Source organism: Chanodichthys erythropterus, chromosome 14 (genome assembly GCF_024489055.1).
Source record: "Chanodichthys erythropterus isolate Z2021 chromosome 14, ASM2448905v1, whole genome shotgun sequence".
NCBI lineage: Eukaryota > Metazoa > Chordata > Actinopteri > Cypriniformes > Xenocyprididae > Chanodichthys > Chanodichthys erythropterus.
In genome coordinates this window covers 29,882,533-29,904,629 of record NC_090234.1, presented here as the reverse complement: position 1 = coordinate 29,904,629, position 22,097 = coordinate 29,882,533, and the positions used below count along the sequence as shown (strand labels likewise).

Sequence of the window (22,097 nt, the reverse complement as noted above, 5' to 3'; positions counted from 1 at the left end):
GTGTTCAAATAAATCTAAACTTTAAATTACTTTTGATGGCATTTTTAAATGCGATATGAGATATTTTCGCTGAGGAACAAAAAGGCGTTGCATATTCTGATAAAGAACCAGCCACTTAGACTGGAAGAAATCATGTAAAGCAACCAATCATGGTTCGCTTTTAAAACTACAATTTGTTTTTAGGGGCGGGTAAATCTGAAATTGTAGATTTTTGTTTTCGCGCACAAAAAGTATTCTCGTCGTTTCATAACATAAATGTTGAAACACTGCAGTCATGTTGACTATTTTATGTCTTTACTACCTTTCTGGACCTTGATTGTGGTAATTGCGTTGCTTTCTATGGGAGATAATAAAACAAACCTCTCGGATTTCATCAAAAACGACATGTAATGTCAATGACAGTAATTAATGACAGAAATGTATTTTTTGGGTGAACTGACCCTTTAATTGATTCACTGGGGTCGTATGGATTACTTGCCTGGCAAGTCCAGAATGATATATCTTCTACAAGATATATCAGTCTGGTCAGTCCGCCCTCCGTCGCGTCTCGAGTCAACTCCAAACCGTACCGTGCAATCAGATTCGTTTATTTCAGTGACGCAAACAGCGTCACTCTAGTGCGGCAAAAGTCCCTTCAATATCAACAAAGATTGCGAACGCAAGACCCGAGTGTTTGTTTTATTCAGCCGTGAATTCAGTTTTAAATGACCAAAAACACTCTGATTGGTTTACTCCACTTCCTGTTTGCTCGGATTTGCTCCGCCCTAGAAATCTAATTGATTCAATGGCCAACTAGACTCATCTGCCGGTACAGTGGTGAGGCTGGATTTTCCAGGCAAATGAATTACCGTCACTTTGTGTGGTTTTTGAAGCATCAACTTTGATGGACCCATACACCTGCATTATATGGACTTGAGATTGATTATTATGCAAATGTATAAGCTATTCATCACATTCAGGTTAGTTGATTCAGATTTTTGATCTCTTATTAGATCTGTTATGACAATAACACCAGTTGAACTGAATTTGCATTACTTTTTTAGACATTTGTGATGACTGGATTTTTAAATATTTTAGAGCTAATTTTATATTCAGCAGAAAAATTTCCATGTCTTTTTTAGATTTTATTCATCCAGACTCTTAAGGACTGTGGACACCTTGAATAATCAACAGCATTTTAATTAAAACATTTTATTTATTTTGCACGGTTGCATTTTTAGAATTACTATTACATTAAAATTTACAGAATCACTGATTAACGTGTTTCAAGCTAGTGCTTCAAACTTGTTACACGTTACACATGAAAGTCCTTCTCCTTGGTCTTACTGCAACAACGCTTCTTTCCTCCTCTCTTATTTCATCTTTTCTCTCATATCAAACTCACTCAGTGGAGATCTGCAGTAGAGGGGTGCTGATCTCGCTGGACTGATAACTGCTGGTGACTCTCAACAGGCAGCTGAGCAGCATGTCTTTGGCCCGTGCCGTCTCCATGTTCTGTTCACGGCTCAGCTGGAGGGTCATTTGGTCCAGGCTGGTCTGCAGTAGCTCAGAGGCCATGACCGGCCCTGTCGCTGTGGGTCCCTCGGTCAGGTGCTGCCTGTAAAGCTCCAGAAGCTTCTGTTCCAGGTATCCGTTGAGCTGTGAGTTAGAGAGGGGTTGGCCGAACTGCATAAGAGAGGGACGTTCACGCCCGCTTTCTTCTCTCCAGCGCCTCGAGCCCCTGTACTCGTGGACAAGAGGAGGCAGGAGGGAGGGTGAGGGGACATCTCCAGACAGAAGAAAGGGCCCAGGTTGGGGGTCCTGAATGTGATTGCCTTGTACGTCCCCTGCACTAGGGCTGAGCGGCAGCACCTGGCCACCAGCAATGTGTAAATCGCTGTAATGCTGACAGATGCTATGGCAGCTCGAAGGCACTAAAAAGGCCTCTGCTTCTGTGGTGTCTGCCTGCCTGGGGATATCCACACCTAAGGCGGGTTGCCGTCCTGCCGCAGGGGCGGTAGAGGAAAGGTGAGAATCGCTCTGCTGGGTCTTGGTCTGGGTCGTATTAGCGTGCGTTTCTAGAGGCGAGTGGACAGGGGTTTGTGCTGAGAGGGAATGAGTCAGCGGAGATGATGATGGTACTGCGACTGTGCCACATGTAGGAGGATTTACACACTCCGGTTCTGCTTCATACACCAAACTCCACAGCTTACCTTCACACAGCATCTACAGAACACATACACAGAAGTTAAAGTGGACATCAGTTCACACTGAACTTTAAAAAAGGAGCCTGAAACCCAAATGATCTAGAGTTCAAATATGTGGGGTCAGCAAAAAATTAAATAAATTATTACTTTTAAGCAAGGATGCATTTAATTGATCAAAAGTGACAGTAAAGACTTTTACATTGTTTAAAAATTTTTTTTAATAAAATGCTGTTTTGCTTTTGAGCTTTCTATTCATCGCAGTTTCTACAAAAATATTAGGCAGCACAAGTTTTTTTCAACATTGATAATAGTAAGAAATGTTTCTCGAGCACCAAATCTGCATATTAGAATGATTCTGAAGGATCATGTGACACTGAAGATTGGAGTAATGATGATGATAAATTCTGTTTTGACATCACAAAAATAAGCTAGATTTTAAAATATATTAAAATAGAAAACAGCTATTTTAAACTAATATTATTTCACAATACTACTGTTTTTACAATCAAATAAATGCAGCCTTGGTGAGCAAAAGTGATTTTTTTTCCCTAAAACATTCAAAAATCTTAGTGATCCCAAACATTTTAAGTGTATACATAAATAAACAAATGTAATTAAACTATATAAACTTGTTTATATTTAAATATATTTAAGGATAAACTATTATCACTTGAGGGGCCATATGAAATTTTAAAGTCAAATTTAGCCCATGGGCCAGTTGAGACCCCAACATTTAATTTCAGCAACAATCTAATATTATTGCTTAGTCTGCCTCACATCACCCACAGAATATAAAATGATGTAGAGTAATTTTTCTGCATCATCATCTTCCACAATTTACAGTGATTGTTATTACCCAATACTTAAGATCAACAAATGAGACTCCAGCTAGAATGTGGAAGACGAAAGTTGTGCCATTACCCAATGTCCCAGAGTATTGTAGATAGAAAGTTCCCCAAAGCTTACCTTTTTTTCTACTGAAGAATCTCTGAATATTGAGCTGAGTTTTTAAGCACTGCTGTATAGGGTTTTATTTCATTGTAAGTGAAAGTTGTTCTTCAGTTTTATGCTCCAATGAGGGAGGAAGTGAAAGTGTGGTGTACATTTGGAACAACATTTTTGTGCATTCATGCATGCTTCTTGTCATGATACAAGCTTGTCATATTATTTAAAGGGTTAGTTCACCCAAAAATGAAAATTATGTCAACTCACCCTCATGCCGTTCCAAACCCGTAAGACCTTCGTTAATCTTCAGAACACAAATTAAAATATTTTTGTTGAAATCCGATTAATAACACTCTGAAACCTCATGAAGCAGTGTTTTGAAATCAGCCACCACTATATGTCGCTATTTTGGCACACCAGAAATATTCTCGTCACTTTATAATATTAATATTGAACAACTGTACTCACAAGAACTGATTTAAATATGTTTTTAGTACATTAATGAATCTTGAGAGAGGAAATGTCATTGCTCCCTATGCAGGAGCCATCGGATTTCAACAAAAAATATCTTAATTTGTGTTCCGAAGATTAACGAATGTGGAACGGCATGAGGGTGAGTAATTAATGACAGAATTTTCATTTTTGGGTGAACTAACCCTTTAATAGACATGAATGAGCTGTTCACCTTGAATTGGTGTGCCATTAGCCATGACCATAGGAGTATTTTCACAGTATCTCGGAGGAGCACACCCCACTCTCCTTGCTGTGTTTTCCCTAACCTAAACTCACAACAGCTGCATGAAGTGTGAGAATGTTGCAGTTTCATTAGAATGAAAAAAAAAAAATTATTCTAACATCAAAGTTCACACCTGCAGCTATTTGGATTCTTATGTAACAGCAAATCTTCATTTCCTCATTGAAACCAAATAATCCAATTCCAGTGTAATTGAAACCACTTGTAGACGTGTAGATTGAACACATTTCGTAGTCTGTGTAGCGCTAGTTAATCGCCCGAAAGGATTAGTGACAAAATGCTGCATCACCTACATTCATTATTCATGTGATCATCTTATCTGTATAGTAAAAAGAAAGATTATCTGATAAACCAACAAACAAGTGAAAAAGCACAAACTTAACATTTCTACTGTGCTGTGCTTTAGGTTATTTCTCACAATATTCTTACAGTATCAGACAGAAATTCTGATCACAAAGTCAAATTTTCTGCCATTTTAAGGTATACAGTGTCCTGTGGAGAGTGCCATGTCATTGTTTATTTCAAATAATCCACCTAAAAAAGAATAAGGTGCAGTTTAAACCAGACTTTATGCTAAGGTATTAACAGTAAAAATAAATAAAAATGAAGTCAAAGGGTCAGAGAGAGGGTTAAAACAAATTATGACTATATAATATAACATGACTATATGTATAGGACCTCAGGAAAAAAAAAAGAGTCCACCCAATACCCCACCAGAAACTTTAGCCGTCCTGTAGTAGCTCAAGTGTCTGACTCATTGGTTGAATATGAACACATGGTCTTCCTGAGACCCAGTAATTCTTTTTTTTTTTTTTTTTTTTTTTTTTTTTTTTCAAATTTTGATCATTTATCTGATACTATACATATATCTCAGATGTATCCACTGGCCATTTTGCAAAAATGTGATGGTATTGCCAAATGTTTTTCTTTTTACAGATTCTCAGGAAACAAGACAAGTTCTTTTGTGATGTTTCCATCATGTCAACCAAAACGTAAAAATTTAGCATGGTAACCACAAATTGGGGAGACATTACGTTCTTTATTTATATTAAAAAGAAGTTTGTATTGATACCTCTAGATTTTATGTGGGTCAAATACAAGTTTATTTTTCATATCCCATCTTTTATCTATATTTTCAGTTACATATAGTCAATGTTAAATATGTTCAGATTTATAGGATATTTAGCAAGAAATTAAATAGAATATAATATCAAACTGCAATTTAGTCTCTTTTTTTATCTTCCGTTATGACAGCTACAGTCCAAGAATAAGAAAATGCATCTAATGTTATGCAACATATGCATCATAGGGCTAACTGTGATGGCCAGCACATGTGTGTAGCCCAATATGTCCAAGGTTGGTTAATAATTCATATGAGTGTCCAGTTACAAGCGCACCGTTGCCATGGCTGCGTTAGGAACTACCACGACTTCTTTTTACGGATGAGAAATGGTCATCGCCTGTGATATGTCATTAACGCGTTTGGCATTAAACAGGAGTTCAGCACCATGGACAAGATCAACCAACAAAACTCCAACTTAAATCTGAATTTCATAAAGAAGACATAAAGTAAGTTTCTTGCGAGGTGCAGTTTGGAGAGGGGTATGGAGAAACAGAACAGGCTGACTGTCATCAATAAAAGAATTACATAGAGCCCGGTTACTAAAGCAAGCTAGTAAGTAATTTATTTTACTATTTTTACGCGACTAACACTATAAAGTGTCTTGGCCAAGGGCACAATGGTGATAGAACCCTCGTGCGGTTTGAACCAACATCATTTCAGTCATCAGCCCGGATATTTAACCAGTAAACGACAGCACCCAGACACCGACTGTGATGTTTAAGAAAATCAACGCAGTTTTCCGTCCGAACCATCTTGGGCCTCGTTCACGGGACAGGTTCAGGTCCAATGAGGACTACCACAGCGCATGCACCGTGAAACTGGTCCGGAGCACGTCGATGCTCGTGGTCGGGGAGAGCAGTCGCGCGCAGCAGGACTCCACACTGAAGCGGAGCGTGAGCGCCGTGAGTGTCCAGTCCAGCACGGCCCTGTACTACTACCAGAGTCGAGAGGACCGAGTATGGCTCTATTCCCAGAACCAGAACTGCTTAGAGTACTTACAGGAACTGGTCGCGCTCAGGCGTCAGTACACCAAAAGCATCAATGACCTCAAGAACGGCGAACGTAAAGAGACCGTGTCCCGCAAGAAGAACCCCGCACCCAAACCACCGCAAAACAGAGCTGCACAGGTGAGATGCTACAAGGCAAGGTTGAGTATGTTAAATCCTTATGGAAAAAGTAGAGAACATTATTAGGGCAAAGTAAGGTAAGTTGTGCTAAATTGTTTGAAATCTACACGCACTTCATTTCTTCATGACTGCGTTAAAATATGAAGATGAATTAGAGAAAAAGTAGAATCTAGCATATTATTTGGTTAAACATATCCAGAATCTGGCCGTGAGGACGTTTAATATTCAGAATATTTCAATGTAGTCTGAACTAAAAGGATTAGGAAAATGTTGTTGCATTTCCCTAAACTTTGTGTGACTGCTGTAGGTTTAATTTTGTAGGGAAAATCCTTGATAATTCTCTTTGAAAAGCAGGATTGTGTGAACAGGCTTTTAAAGGGTTAGTTCACCCAAAAATGAAAATTCTGTCATTTATTTCTCACCCTCATGCCGTTCCACACCTGTAAGACCTTCGTTAATCTTAGGAACACAAATTAAGATATTTTAGTTGAAATCCGATGGCTCAGTGAGGCCTGCATAGGGAGCAATGACACTTCCTCTCTCAAGATCCATAAAGGTACTAAAAACATATTTAAATCAGTTAATGTGAGTACAGTGGTTCAATATTAATATTATAAAGCGACGAGAATATTTTTGTTGCGCTAAAAAAAAAATAAAACGACTTATTTAGTGATGGCCGATTTCAAAACACTGCTTCAGGAAGATTCGGAGCACAAATGAATCAGTGTATCGAATCATGATTCGGATCGCGTGTCAAACTGCCAACGGCTAAAATCACGTGACTTTGGCGCTGATTAAAGCAGATTCGATACACTGATTCATCTGTGCTCCGATGCTTCCTGAAGCATTGTTTTGAAATCGGCCATCACTAAATAAGTCGTTATTTAGTTGTTGTTTTTTTGCGCTCCAAAAATATTCTTGTTGCTTTATAATATTAATAATGAACCACTGTACTCACATGAACTGATTTAAATATGTTTTTAGTACCTTCATGGATCTTGAGAGAGGAAGTGTCATTGCTCCCTATGGAGGCCTCATGGAGCCATCGGATTTCAACTAAAATATCTTAATTTGTGTTCCAAAGATTAACGAAGGTCTTATGGGTGTGGAACGGCATGAGGGTAAGTAATAAATGACAGAATTTTCATTTTTGGGTTACTCACCCTCATGTCTTTCCACACCCCTAAGGCCTTCAGAACACAAATTAAGATATTTTTGATGAAATCCAAGAGGTATAAGACTTGTCCATTGATAGCAATTTAAAGGAACACTCCACTTTTTTTTGAAAATAGGCTCATTTTCCAACTCCTCTAGAGTTAAACAGTTGAGTTTTACCGTTTTCGAATCCAATCAGCCGATCTCGGGGTCTGGCGGTACCACTTTTAGCATAGCTTAGCATAGTTCATTGAATCTGATTAGACCGTTAGCATCTCGCTCAATATTTTTCCTATTTAAAACTTGACTCTTCTGTAGTTACATCGTGTACTAAGACCTACGGAAAATGAAAAGTTGTGATTTTCTAGGCTGATATGGCTAGGAACTATACTCTCATTCCGGCGTAATAATCAAGGAACTTTGCTGCCGTATCATGGGTGCAGCAGGCGCAATGATATTACGCATATCGTGTCTCTCACAAATGTCTCCATGCAAGGCACACTCCCTCTGCAAACAGGGGTTCACAGCCGCTGCGTAATATCATTGTGCCTGCTGCACCCATGGTACGGCAGCAAAGTTCCTTAATTATTACGCCAGAATGAGAATATAGTTCCTAGCCATATCGGCCTAGAAATTCGCAACTTTTCATTTTCCGTCGGTCTCATTACATGATGTAACTACAGAAGAGTCAAGTTTTAAATAAGAAAGATATCGAAACTCTTTGGTCATTTTTGAGCAAGATGCTAACGATCTATTCAGATTCAATGAACTATGCTAAACTTCAAAAAAAGTGGAGTGTTCCTTTAAACATCACTTTCAAGGTCCAGAAAGGTACTAAAGACATTGTTAAAAGTCGACGTGACTGCAGTGGTTCAACCGTAATTCTATGAAGTGATGAGAATACTGTGTGCAAAAAACAAACAAATAACAACTTCATTCAACAATATCTTCTCTTCTATGTCATTCTCCTACGCTGTTTATGTTCAGCGCTTCCAGGTTCTATGTCAGAACGCCGACTCAGTATTGGCAAACGCTGTTCACGTGAGCAGCATGATGCAATTGCGAGGAACCGGCTAATGAGTCGGCGTTCTGATGTAGAACCTGGAAGTGCTGGACATAACGTATGAGAATGACACCAAAAAAAGATATTGTTGAATAAAGTTGTTATTATTCTCGTCACTTCATAAATTTAGGGTTGAACCACTGTAGTCACGTCAACTTTTTTAACAATGTCTTTACTACCTTTCTGGACCTTGAAAGTGTGAGTTAAATTGCTGTCTATGGAGGAGACAGACAGTTCTTAGATTTCATCAAAAATATCTTAATTTGTGTTCTGAAGATGAACGAAGGTCTTAAGGGTGTGGAACGACATGAAAGTGAGTAATTAATGACAAAATTTTTATTTTTTGGGTGAACTAACCCTTTAAAGATGCACAATAGTTTTGGTTTGGTCCTTTATCAGTAGTTCTAAGAATAACTAAAACCTTTAAGAAACCCATGCTAAGGAAATTACTGTTTGAATCAGCAATGCAGCTTACAATCTGCATACTACACATCATCTTTTGTATTTCAAAGACTTCACGGCCTGAACCTTCTGCTCCACCAATCCCAAATGAGGAAGACACACTCCAGTTCTTTGATGCAGTCATTGCAAGCTGTGACCCAGAACCCAGTCGAAAACCACATGTGGACAACGGCCATGCAGATGTGGACTTCATAGGTGAGTGTGGTGCCTATCATACCTTTAAATTCTAGCATACTCCAAAGTACTCTAAAGGCAGCATTGAAGATGGAATTCTAGGATGTTGTACTTTATAGATCTTGATAGAAACCTTGGTCAACTATATTGTACTTTGTGAAACTTCAGGGGAAAAAAATTAACATTTTCCCCATTCATGGTTCAGCCATCAGTTTTTTATTCTTTCATGTCTGATTCTCTCCCTCCTCCAATTTTAATGTTTTCTAGTGGCAACCAGTACCAGTGAGCATGACCTTCACTCTAACTGGGTGCTTCGGGACCCTCGTCGAATCTCCATGATGGAGTCACAGCCCAAGAATTCAGATATCAGTCACGGGCAAGCGGCCCAGCGGAAGGGAGACATGGGAAGCACAGGCAGCAGGAGACGTCTGCAACGAAACCCTATCCACCTGCCAAAAGTGGTAGAGAGTGCCTTTCAGACTCTGCGCTTCAAACCCAAGCTCAAGAAGAAAGACTAGCTGCTTAAGCAACAGCTGTTATTCCACTGTTTGTGCCCAGAGGACAACTAAATCTTCACTGTTGTGTGATCAAGTTGGACCTGGTAGAGGACTTGAGCTCTGTGACACAATGTCAGTGCTTACTCACTGCCCGAGCTTCATAAATTATCCACAGCAGATTAGATTATCTTTTTCAGCAGCTCCTGATAGAAAATGCTTAAATCCTGCACACTGATTCCAGACAGAGCAACTGGAATTTCCTTTTCACAATAACTCAGATCTGAGGATCACCTGTCTGATGAACCAGTGAGATATCAGACAGGGATCAGACATATGAATGATCCAAAACACATCAAGGCCAAGGGGCCAGCTATGTACTGCCTAGTTACAATAAGTGAGAAGAATTTATTAACCAAATGCAAAACTGACACCTGTATTTTAATAATCTAATACAGTAAAACTTTATATGACATCCCTCAAGCTGGTAGGTGCCTTCGTTGGTAGGTTTGCACGTTCTTTTTTTTATGAATGTTTATGATGATTTGTGATTATCTGCAAGTATATCAATAATCAAGAAAAGAATGCTAAATCGTGCTAAGTACTTGAACTAGTTTAAGTGATGTATTTCTACTATTGGTACTGTTTTTTTAGCCTTAAAACCTATAAAGAGGAACTAGACACGTGAATTCAGAGCTAAATAGGGCTGGTTTCTTTTTTTTTTGAAAAAGGGAAGCAGGAATTTGGGTTTTACCCTTTCAACACCAAACCAGGTGCAATGAGTCTTTATCAACAAATAATAGAGAATAAAGTTGTAGCAAGTTAACTACATACTACTGGAGTTATCCTACATCATGGGCCAAAGAAGAATGTGTTATACACGTACACTACCATTTAAATGTATGGGGTTAGGGAGATTTTTTTTTAAGAATTTAATATATTCAGAATGTATTAAATTGATCAAAAGTGACAATAAACATTACATAATTACAACAAATTGCTATTTCAAATAAATGCTGTTATTGTGAACTTTCTATTCATTAAAGAATCCTGAACAACCACTAAAATATTTATAACAAATAATATTGATATATTAATAAATATTTATACATCAGAAATGTTTCTTGAGCAGCAAATCAGCATAGGAGGATCATGTGACACTGAAGACTGGAGCAATGGCTGATGAAAATTCAGCTTGCCATCACAAATAAATTACATTTTAAAATATATTAAAATAGAAAACTATTTTAAATGGTAATATTTCACTATAATACCTTTTACAATATTTTGATCAAATAAATGCAGCCTTGGGGAGGGTAAGAGACTTTCAAAAATGTGAAAAAAATCTTACCAACCACAAACTTTTGAATGTATTAAAGAGTTAGTTCACCCAAAACTGAAATTTCTGTCATTAATTACTTGCCCTCATGTCATTCCAAACCCACTTCGGAACACAAATTAAGATATTTCTGATGAAATCCAAGAGGTTTCGATCCCCAATAAAAAGCAACAGAATTACCACATTCAAGGTCCAGAAAAGTAGTAAAAACATTGTTCAAAAATTCCACATGACTACAGAGTTTCAACCTTAATGTTATGAAGCGACGAGAATACTTTTTGTGCACAAATAAATAACTTTATTCAATAATTTCTTCTCTTCCCTGTCAGTCTCCTACACTGTTTATGTAGTGTAAGCGTTCTGACGTAGAACCTAAAAGCGCTGCACTGTCTATACAACATAAACAGTGTAGGAGACTGACGGGGAAGAGAAGAAATTGTTGAATAAAGTTATTTTTTTTGTTTTTGCGCACAAAAAATATTCTCGTCACTTCATATCATTAAGGTTGAACCGCTGTAGTCAAATGGACTATTTTAAAGGATTAGTTCACTCTCAAATGAAAATTAGCCCAAGCTTTACTCACACTCAAGCCATCTTAGGCGTATTTGATTTTCTTCTTTCTGATGAACACAATCGGAGAAATATTAATAAATATCCTGACGCATTCAAATATTATAATGGCATTGAAGAAATTGCCTCCATCCACATCCATCCATCATAAACATACTCCACACAGCTCCGGGGGGTTAATAAAGTGATACGTTTGGATATATATGGATATATTTTTTTGTTACACAAAACACATCGCTTTGCTTCAGAAGGCCTTAATTAACCCCCCGGAGCTGTGTTGAATATGTTTATGATGGATGGATGTGGATGGAGACACTTTCTTCAGCTCATACTCGTTGATCCCGCTCACTGCTGTTATAAAGCTTGGATGTGTCAGGATATTTATTAATATTTCTCCGACTGTGTTCATCAGAAAGAAGAAAGTCATATACACCTAGGATGGCTTGAGTGTGAATAAAGCTTGGGATAATTTTCATTTGAAAGTGAACTAATCCTTTAACAATGTCTTTACTACTTTTCTGGACCTTGAATGTGGTAATTACATTGCGTTCTATGAAAAACCTCTCGGCATCTAAAATATCTTAATTTGTGTTCCAAAGATGAACGAAGGTGTTATAGGTGTGGAACAAAATGAGGGTGAGTAATAAATTACAGAAATTTCATTTTTGGGTGACTAACCCTTTAAGCACAGCACATGGTGAGCAGCAAATAAATGAAACAGAGCAGAAATTATTTTCGAATACCTTTATTAACAAAAATGTTTTGACACAAACAAACACTCACTCAGTTCTTCTCTTGTTTGACTTTGGGACTGAAGAACGTTGCCAAGCTTTTCATGCCCGTTTTGTCTACTTTGGCAAGACTCTTCTGAGCTGCAGTCATCTTCTTTGGTGGCTGAGATAAAAGACCATATTTAAAATATTACAATTATCGAATTGTAGTACATTAGCTAAAATTAACCAGGAAACATTTACAACTAGGGGTGTAACAATAGATCATGTCACAATTTATCGCAATACAAAAAAATGAAACAATATCATATTGTGGATAGTGAAAATGTGTTGTGCATAGTTCACCCAAAATGTAAATTACTGTGTGAGAAAAAAATTAAAGTTTACAGAGTTTTAGTGTTGGTACTACATTAAACTACTATATATAATGTTGAATATAATGTGCAATAATGCAATGGGGGAATATTTGTAGGTCCTGATAATGCCAAATGTCTTATGTTACCAGTAAAAAGTGGTCTACATTATTTTAAATATATCTAGTCAGTGACAGAGTGCATGCATATTCACCTAAAATAAATCTGTTTCAACTACAGAATCATGAATATTTTTGTCACCATTGTCCTGTGCATTAGGTTACCAGCACCAAGTAATATCAAATTTAGCATTTTAATCAACAGTATATTTTTTGTTAACCTTTTACCATATGTCTTGGAGTATCACAATAATATCGTATCGTGAGTTCAGTATCATGATTTGTATCGAACCGTGACATGAGGGTATCGTTACACTCCTATTTACAACCAATGATATTTGAAGCATGAACTGCTGAATTATTTTTTTAGGCACAGAGAGAAAAAGAAAAAGTTCTGCAGTAGTGCGTCATGCGGTTTCTTTCAATGTTTGCATCATTAATCCCATCATCACAGTGTTTGTGATTCTAACTCACTTTTCGTGCAAAATCGGCACTGTTGAACTTGGTGTAGTCTTCTCCAGCCTCTACTGGTTTATCTGACAGTTTCCGTTTCTATCAAATGCAAGACAGCAGTCAGAAAAACCAGGCCACCAAAAGATCTTTTTGAATCAAAGTGAACTGCATTCAGAAAAAAAGCATGCATGCAATGACAAAAGCTGACTGAGTTTGAGAAGAAATAGGAATCAGAAAACAAATGATGACTAAATTACAAGCAGATATGATTAACATTGCATGAAATCAAGTAAAGCGAGACCAGACATAATTTAAGTATTAAAATTCAAGCATGGCGGCAATATAAAAATATTTGGTATTTCAAGCAGAAATATTACCTTAGAAGGTGGCTCTGTCTCTTTAGGGCTGGATATCTCTGGCAACCTTGAAACATGAGAGACTAAATGTGACTATATGGATAACAAAGTTATGTTAATGTTAATGACATAGTCTGACAATTCCCTTTTTGTGAGGACAAGTTTGTAAGGTGATGTGAGCAATGAGTACATGAAAACACGTGTATGTGTACATACTGCAAATGCTTGAGAAGATCTTTGCTCAGGTCTTCACTGATGTACTCTGATATGAGGCCATGTGCGTAACGCAAGTAGTCCTCTAAAAACACAACAAATACCATTACATTAGCAAACAATGCATACGTCCCTATTTATTCATCCTTTTTTTTACCTTCAGTAGCATCTTCCTGTTTTACTCTGACAAATGTGCTGGACTTTACTCCTCCGCCCACAGATATGTTGCTCTTTTTGAGTGTGTTTACTGTCCGCTGAACCTGAAAGAATTTTTCAAATTTCTTTTCAAATAGGGTTAAGATTAGGGTCAAAATGCTTATTATTGAACTGGGTTCTTGTATCACCAAAGTTCAAAATTACATTAACCTTTTTCTTAAGCCACTCCAAGGTCTTCTCATGGTTATATCTGTGAAACTTCTGACTGCCAGCCTCTGAAAAATAGGATAACATTTTTATATATTGGGCACAAAACGTGGACATCATACAGTATCAGTAAATGATTTGGCACTACATACGTGCCTACAGACTCACACACCTCTCTCATCAGCCACGTGATGAAGAGAGTCCAGTCCCTGTTTGCATTGCAGAAGTCTTGTGCATCCAGGATAATCCTCATCCATCACCATCTGCTTCACCGGCTGGAACTTTCCCTATGAGAAGAGTGCTGGTATTGGTCGTGAAGCTCACGTGAACAACAGACTGGCTTTTATTGTCAAATTTGCATTTCAACTAACTGTTTACCTCGGTGCCGACACTGCTAATGTATGGCAACAGCAGAAATAAAGGATCAATGGGAGTCACATACAGCAGTCTACCATCTGGGAACACAGGAATAGAAGAGCTGTTAGTTCACTTAAATGTCATCAGCAAACTACCAGTCAATTAGAACAATCACATGTTGAATGGATAGTTCAATTTCTGTAAGGTGAGCTTACCTCTTTGCACTGTCTGTCCAATAAACCAAGATCTAAAGTCTTCAGAAAAAGCTTTAACTTCATAAACACTGATATCGCCACAGCCAAACAGGTACAGCGAAGAACTTCCTGCACTCACAATGACAGAATTGTCAATAAGTTGCAGTTTATTTACCTAGTTGACAGACATGACCACTAAAAAAAAAAAAAGTTATATATCCACTAAAACTTGTCAGTTGCAGTTGATTTGTTATTGTAACACTAAAATCCACCTGTAGCAGGATTCTTTAATTTGATGAAGGATGGATCACTGTCTTCGGATCTGCTTGTGTCCAGTGCAGCATCTGAAAGTGAAGGAAGGGTCAGCAAAACCACAAAACCAAATTAAATTTGGATTTATCAACTACATGTAGATTTAGGTGGCCTTAAAAGGTACACTCACACTAATGTTTACATTAATAATGCATACTTAATCATTTGTTGTAAGAATAAAGCCTCAGTAAAATAAAATGTGCACTGAAAACTGTGTATACAACTTTTCTGAAAGTAACGTTACATGTGTGCAGCATGGAACAGTGCAAATTTAGTAAATGTAACTTACCTGGAGCAATGACAACCCAGCTATCGTTGTCGGTGTGCACAGAGCGTTTCTTTCTAGTAGTCATTTCAAGGGTCGAGTTGAAACGTTAAACTGTAACAGCTGTTTTTCTGTTGTGTATAATAATATAATACCGCAAGACCGTTGAGTTGATGTTCTGCTGCTCTGCCCCTAGAAAAATGGCGGCAAATATTTGTGAACACTACAAATAGGGGTGTGAAACATAATAGATTTATGATTCATAAATATAACATGATAGCTTATCTGTGCACCATCATAGATTTCTTACAATTAAGTAAAACAAATAAATCTGATTCAAAATGTCTAACAAATGTGAAGACAGAACAGCACTTCATTTGAAATCGCGTCTACAAACACCCCTCTCTCAAAATGGTACTGTCTTCCAGAATTTCTTAAAGACATAGCAACACATTTTCAAGCATTAAAAGATGCAGATACAGTTGGAACATATTTATTAATATTCTTCACATATTTTTCTAATTATTTTGTTTATGCTATTTATTTAAAAGTCAAAACATCTGTCGCGTAACTACTAATTTACAATCTATGTAATCTATAACCTTAAAATGACTAAATTATATAAATTCATAATCATAGTTTACTGGAACTAACTACTGGCCTACTGGAACAAAACAAGACAAAAATAGTCTATGTAATAAGAAAACAGTTTAATCTGATTAACTTTGGGTACAGCCTTCTGGTTTTTCTGTGTAAATTATTACAGTTTAAAATGTATTATAAATATTGAGAAACTAACATTCAACTCAAATAATTAATAAAAAAATGAGTGGCAGTATAATGTCATGATTTTGGCGAAATCAAAATGAAACGGTACATTTCTGATAAGAACAAAATAACAAAAAAGTGAACATATTTGTATATACATTAGGCTATTTAAATGCCATGTTTTAATCAATGTCTCAACAACTGATGGTCAATAGACAACACTTTTAATATAATCAACGAATTTCAGCACAAAAGATCAAAATCTGAAACTAAACATACAATTCTCTAGACATAATTGATGTTACTATAAGTCACCGCATGATGGCGCCAGTCTCTTGAAAATGCATTAACGCCCTCAGGCAGAATTGATTACTCACCTATAGCACTGTGGATGAATTGTTCATTTATTATCTGCAGGAAAGTTAGACATTGTTTCAAGACATAATGATCTTATTCTCACGTCCTCTCAATCACATCGAACAAAACTTTACTGCGACATATTTCAATAGTATATTAAAACATTCAAACATAGGCCTAGTAGCCTAATATATTAGACACAGTAAATAAATAAAAATGGTAAAGGTAAAATGAAGTAGGCCTACAATAAATAAGCCAGATGCTAAAAAATAGAACAGAGATATGGTTTATAAGGTCAATAAATAAGTGTATGTTTCCACGTGACTAAAGAATAGGCTACAGGTGCTCTACAGTTCCTTCCTTTTCTTTTTCATTTAGTTTTCAGGATACTTGTCATTGAGAAAGTGACTCAGCTTACCAATTCTAATGATTGTCTTCATCTCTCACTTTATATTGAGAGCAAGGGAAATGTGTCTTTATGCACTTTTGTCACACCTTAAAATAAATAACCAAGACATGCATTGACACAGTCTATGCATGTGCATTCATGTGTTGCTGGTTGAGAATCAGGGACCCCCTGTTCAAGTCTGTGGTATTCAGGTCAGCAAGGTCTGCTGAGCAAGAACATGGTGGAGGGGAAGCAGGGTCTTCAGGACATCCCAGCTGTACAAGAAATTAACCATTGAAGATAAGAGAAGTTCATATTAGGCCTGCATAGCAAATACAGTTGTCATATGTCATGGTCTAATCATTTTTTTAATCAAAGGGCCAATCACAGTTTAGATTTTAAAAAAATGTTACATGTATTTCTTAACATTTTCAAATATTATTCTGATTAACATGTCTTTAACAACACTAATCTGTCTATAAAATAGGCTATTCTAACTAATGAAGGTAGATTGTACCCTCTCATACTGTTCATTTCTCTTTCTTCCAGAGAGATATGACACAGACACCATTATTGAGTAACTTCATTTGTGTTGTAAGAGACAGACAACGAAATATGGTTGGAAAAAAAACTTCAAGGCACACACAGAGACATTTTCAGCTCATGCTCGTTATACACATCTGACTTGTTGCTCTGTGTTATAAACTGGTTGATGGAGGCGCGGATCAGAATAACGATTCTTATTTTGCATCTGAGCCTTACCTCCTCCCACACACATGCAAAATTAGGCAAACACACCTTTGCACATTAACATTGTCCCATAACTTAGTTGGAAAGAAAATAGAGGCATTTTACAGGGGATTTGTTTTTAGTTTTATTCTTGCACACACATTAGCTACACACTCAGGAGCGAAGTGCACATCGACGTCGTGCAATCTTATAGCTCATCATCAACCAAAAGTCACGCGCGAACTTGCTCTAATGTGTGGATTATTATAAAACTACCCGAGGTCCATCTGAATTTATAGGATGATAGCTATTTTAGTAGGATAAGCAACATACAAAGATGTATTGCATAAAATGACCACCAGTCGTTGTTTTTTATTTTCGATGAACACGATGAAAATATGGTGTTTTGACATTAGCTACAGGTAGGCTAGTCACTGTGGAGGTCTGATGAGTCTAACAGAAATCTATCAGATATCTTATGACTGCGCGACGGGAAATTTGTTTTGACTAATTGGTCGTTAAAACGAAAAATCTTTGATTTTTTTGCCATTATAATACGAACAAGCGTTTTAGTTTCAATAGGGATTTGTACAAATGTATGCTAATCTTGAAGGTATAGCTATCGCACGCTTGATGAAAAAGTCTGAGGCGTCCATGATAGGCTAAAATAAAATTAGTAATTGTGTTGTTCTGGCAATTTAATCTTATTGTGTAATAGCAAACTGATTGTTGCAAAACTGTTTATATACATATAAAAACTGTGCCATTTTATAAAGTATGTAGTCTATTTAAATCACATAATCCGCGTTTTTAAATAAGCAGCTTTACGATATGGATGTGATGATGGATTTAGCTATGTTTTTTCATACATAGAAACTGTGGAAAATTTTAATTTTCACATTTTGAAACTACAGTAGTAAATGAAAGGATACGAAGAAATTAGTTAGTCATTCGTACAAGCAGCTTGTTTGGTTAATATGCTAAATTCATTAGTCGACTGAATTAATTCGTTGTTCTACATTTTCATTTGTTCATTTGTGTTGTTGAAATCCGAGGGTTATGCATTTTTCTTTAGCAGAGAGTCTACTTTATTGCATTCAACTTTTTTTTCCGCAATTGTTCATGCTTACTAACGTCTCGAGTCGTTGTGAAATACCAGCAAATTGAATGATCGTGTTTGGAATTTGATCAAGATGCATTGATTCATCACTAAAATAACGATAATCCTAACGAAATCAGGCAATATCTGACTGTTTTCACTGATGGAACGGCACAAATATGAAATGCATTAGCCTGAATTGTTTAGATGATTGTTATTTTATTAGATCATATGCTATTTTGATGGATACCTGTTTATATATTTTCCCAAATCTCAAAATCACTTAACAGTCTCGTAGTGATAATCGTCCGCCTGTATTTGCTCGTTTGAGAGTGAGTAGAGGAAGGTTGGAAAATGCTGAAAACCTCACCTCAGCTGTGTCAACAGGCCGTGTGTTTTTCCTCGTTATAAATAGCCCCACTTTCAAATTAACTTCCTAAACGCCACGTGCCATCCAAAATAAAACTATTCAAATAAAATATTCACACTGTAAGCAACATTTAGCATGAATCAATTGTATGAATCCCTTGTTACTTTACAGCAGCTGGATTACTTTTACCCTAAATTTCGAAGTCAGTGTCTTTGTATAACCATAAAAGTTGTGTTTGACAAAATAAAACAAATACTTAAAGGTGAAAAGTGCTTATTTGTCTTAGAATAAAACATGTCATCCTTAATATGAACCATGTTAAACTTTTTTTTATACCATTATAGGTTTAAATATGAAATTGTTAAAACAGAAAGCACATGTGCTTCAGCAGTTTTGTTTACTGTTAAACGTTCGTGCCACGCATCCAAACAAAAGTGGGGCTCAGCAGATGATATTTGACAGGCTTTAGTTGCTCTAATGCAGTTGGACACACCAAACACCAGCCAATAGCAGAAGGTAGCGGTTTCAAATCACAGTAAGTTATTTCCTTGTACTTTTTAAAAATAAAACATTAATATATCCTCAAAAACCCGTATGCTGGTGCATACTGCAAAGAGAAAAAAAACACCTCACACTTTAAAATCAAACCATGCATTTATTTTCTTTATTAGCCTGTAGGCTGCTGACATAAAATGCATCAAAAAATACTTATGGTACTTACTTTGTTGTTATTGTTTTGTTATAGTAGCTATCAAATCTGTTCATGATTGAAGTTTCTTACCTCTATCATAACTTCAATCAAATACCTCACACTGAAAGGAGGCTTAGCAATAAATAAGAAGAGTCATCTGTGAACGTGCACTTGAGCGGATCATAGTAAGACAGCTAAAGGTAATGCCTCGTTCGCGCGCCATGCTGTGGAACACCGACCGGTCTTATGTCGTCGAGATCAGGATTGTTTGCGGTTATGACATCCGACTCGGTCGCCGCTCTGCAGCCAGCACGTGACCTAATCTGATCCAGTGTGGGTCGCAGGGTTTGAGTCTTGAGTATCTAAGGTCGAGCGCTGGCGCTTGGTCTTTTTTTCTTCCTCTCGCGCAGCGCTACCGCTCCGCCTCCTCAACGCGCAACTTTGACGCTGTGCATAAATACTGGAACAAAAGAAGTACTTCCTCGATACCTTGTGAAACGGTACTAGTAAATAAGATGAAACTGTGGTGAAATTAACCTGTTAACGTGCTTGAGAAGGAAGTTATTTGAACATCCCCTTAGAGTCAAGTGATGTCTTCATCCTCATTTTTCCCCAGAGCTTTGGTAAGTGCCATTCATATCGACTTTGATGTAGCTTCTAATCAGTCTCATCGCAATGTGAATGGGCGTAACTAGGCTAATTAATAGATTTTTGAGCATTTTATGAAGTATAATATCAGTGGCATAAAAGGGGAAAGTGAAATGTGTTTTTGTTGAAACAATGACACAAGCACAGGAGTGGCAACATTCGACAGCAAGCTATCGGCGTCGAACTATTGTTGAAAAGTTTTTAACTCAACTGGATCGCTGCTTTTACACCACGATGTTGATGTTCTGAAAAGTTGTAGCGTTCAATGAATTAAGAGCGTTGAACATCAATGTATTCAATCTAAAAAAAACTAACAAACAAACAAAAAAAACACGCTGCTTGTCAAAACTTCAGCAACATTTGCTATGCATAAGTTACCGGCTGTCTTCGAGATACGTCGTGTCATTTTAAAGTGTCTAACAGGTTTGATTGAGAACCGCATTAAACTACTCGTTTTTTGTTTGTTTTGTTCATAAACGATTACTGGAGGTCCATAACGTGTACAAAGTGTTTCGTAAGTAGTCTTTTGTCGTGTTGAACTTCTCATGCAGTGAACAAAGAAGCGCGTAGCAAAGGCTCGGGACCCGAGAGCCCGTGGAAAGTAAGCACCCTGTTTACAATAATAACACTAGCTTCATGACGCTGCGAGACTGGCAGAGAGCTGCACCAATGGCGTGGTACGGTTGCTTCGGCAACACGCTATATTTGGAAAGAGTTACATCATCGGAGGACTGCCTTTGAGGGGCGGGACATCCGTGAGGATTGACGCGCTTGTCTGGACTTGCCTGCAGTGCGCTTTGTTATTAGTTTCACCGCTGATAAAATATAGCCTATATATGTGTATACATAAAATCTGTCACGGATCAAAACACGAACCTTGTTTTTTTCCAGCATTTATGAACTATTGACTAATTCTTTACAATGAAAGGTTAATGAATGATTTGTAGTGGTTAATAAATGTAAAGTTGGTCACTTTGACAATTGTGAGGAAGAAGAAAAGTAAGGCTATATGATTTTATTAAATAGCCTAAAGTAAGTAATTTCATTAATAAGTCTAGAGGTGGATGAATGAAAAAGAAAGGAGAAGGCTGTATATTTAGTGGGAACATGAATGTTCTGGGTGGGGGTGATACTGTTCAGATGTTTAGTCACCTATTGTGATGGTGGGAGGAAAATAGTAGCTTATGACATGCTTCAACTTATACACCGAGGTTTTGTTGCCGTTGAAAGTGGTGGGGTGGAACTAACACAAAGGACCTAAAGTTGTGTATGCACACAAAAAACTAGGGATTTGTTATATAGCATGGATAAATAGTAAATAATAATGACCATTCAAGTTCAGTATATCTAACATTAAAGTCAAGATCCAGAAATGTTCAGATAAAGTTACAAGTCTCACAAGAGACCTGCAAAGGACAAGGCATAGATTTGTCCATAAAGGTTTTTACTTTAAAAGGAGGATCACACATATATAGCACAGGTCAGAGCGGTAGCATTCGGCCTAGTCATCCACGGCGGATAAGTATAGAACAGTTTATGTTATTTTCTTTTGCTGACACATGCACTTCCTGTCTTTTACAGTGTATCTTTAAATAAAACGAGGAGTCAGTTCCTTTGCCTACTGTCTACATCCATTTATAACACCTTACACTTTCTCACTCATACACATTTTGTTGTGTTGACGCATGTATGAACACTCACGAGCAGATATTTCATGCTTGTTTATGTCAACAGTGGCATGTGAGTATGTGGGTGTCTAAAAATAAAATATGCATGATTCAATGATGCCACCCAATTATTGTAGCTAAAAAAGGTGGGCAGTTTATGACTGTGGGGGAATAAAGCCATCGTGTTTCCCTTAATATATATAGCACTACGTGGTAGATACAGTGGTTGCCTGTACAGTTGCAGTTAATGCCTGCAAAATAAAGATGTGGTT

The 22,097-nt window shown here is 37.1% G+C and overlaps 3 protein-coding genes across 5 annotated transcripts; 1 reads left to right on the top strand and 2 right to left on the bottom strand.

Annotated features, from left to right (window-relative positions):
* Window positions 1-1,105: 1,105 nt before the first annotated feature.
* LOC137036001 (TLR adapter interacting with SLC15A4 on the lysosome) lies at window positions 1,106-12,260 on the bottom strand. 2 transcript variants are annotated; one of them, XM_067409898.1, is made up of 2 exons: window positions 12,176-12,260; window positions 1,106-2,205 (listed from the first exon to the last, which is right to left on the bottom strand). In XM_067409898.1, the coding sequence occupies exon 2, from the start codon at window positions 2,203-2,205 to the stop codon at window positions 1,381-1,383; it is 825 nt and encodes a 274-aa protein (XP_067265999.1). In that variant the 5' UTR covers window positions 12,176-12,260; the 3' UTR covers window positions 1,106-1,380. The 2 variants fall into 2 exon arrangements, with proteins under 2 accessions (XP_067265999.1, XP_067265998.1); XM_067409897.1 differs by lacking the exon at window positions 12,176-12,260 and adding an exon at window positions 3,153-3,254.
* On the top strand, window positions 5,722-9,704 carry LOC137035328 (uncharacterized protein C13orf42). Its single transcript, XM_067408479.1, has 3 exons — window positions 5,722-6,135; window positions 8,866-9,010; window positions 9,257-9,704. The coding sequence occupies exons 1-3, from the start codon at window positions 5,722-5,724 to the stop codon at window positions 9,505-9,507; spliced, it is 810 nt and encodes a 269-aa protein (XP_067264580.1). The 3' UTR covers window positions 9,508-9,704.
* rnaseh2b (ribonuclease H2, subunit B) lies at window positions 12,142-15,286 on the bottom strand. 2 transcript variants are annotated; one of them, XM_067409895.1, is made up of 11 exons: window positions 15,133-15,286; window positions 14,804-14,875; window positions 14,553-14,660; window positions 14,359-14,435; window positions 14,153-14,267; window positions 13,984-14,048; window positions 13,775-13,877; window positions 13,621-13,702; window positions 13,426-13,471; window positions 13,070-13,147; window positions 12,142-12,286 (listed from the first exon to the last, which is right to left on the bottom strand). In XM_067409895.1, exons 1-11 carry the CDS (start codon window positions 15,194-15,196, stop codon window positions 12,176-12,178), a joined length of 921 nt encoding a protein of 306 aa, XP_067265996.1. In that variant the 5' UTR covers window positions 15,197-15,286; the 3' UTR covers window positions 12,142-12,175. The 2 variants fall into 2 exon arrangements, with proteins under 2 accessions (XP_067265996.1, XP_067265997.1); XM_067409896.1 differs by lacking the exon at window positions 13,070-13,147.
* Between the last annotated feature and the right edge of the window lie 6,811 nt (window positions 15,287-22,097).

Coding starts and splice junctions, on each gene's coding strand:
- rnaseh2b (XM_067409895.1), bottom strand. CDS start 15,196: ATGACTACTAGAAAGAAACGCTCTGTGCACACCGACAACGATAGCTGG. Junction 13,148..13,425: donor AGACAGAGCCACCTTCTAAG/GTAATATTTCTG, acceptor TGCATTTGATAG/AAACGGAAACTGTCAGATAA. Junction 12,287..13,069: donor GTGCCGATTTTGCACGAAAA/GTGAGTTAGAAT, acceptor CTTTTATCTCAG/CCACCAAAGAAGATGACTGC.
- LOC137035328 (XM_067408479.1), top strand. CDS start 5,722: ATGTTTAAGAAAATCAACGCAGTTTTCCGTCCGAACCATCTTGGGCCT. Junction 6,136..8,865: donor CGCAAAACAGAGCTGCACAG/GTGAGATGCTAC, acceptor TGTATTTCAAAG/ACTTCACGGCCTGAACCTTC. Junction 9,011..9,256: donor TGCAGATGTGGACTTCATAG/GTGAGTGTGGTG, acceptor AATGTTTTCTAG/TGGCAACCAGTACCAGTGAG.
- LOC137036001 (XM_067409898.1), bottom strand. CDS start 2,205: ATGCTGTGTGAAGGTAAGCTGTGGAGTTTGGTGTATGAAGCAGAACCG.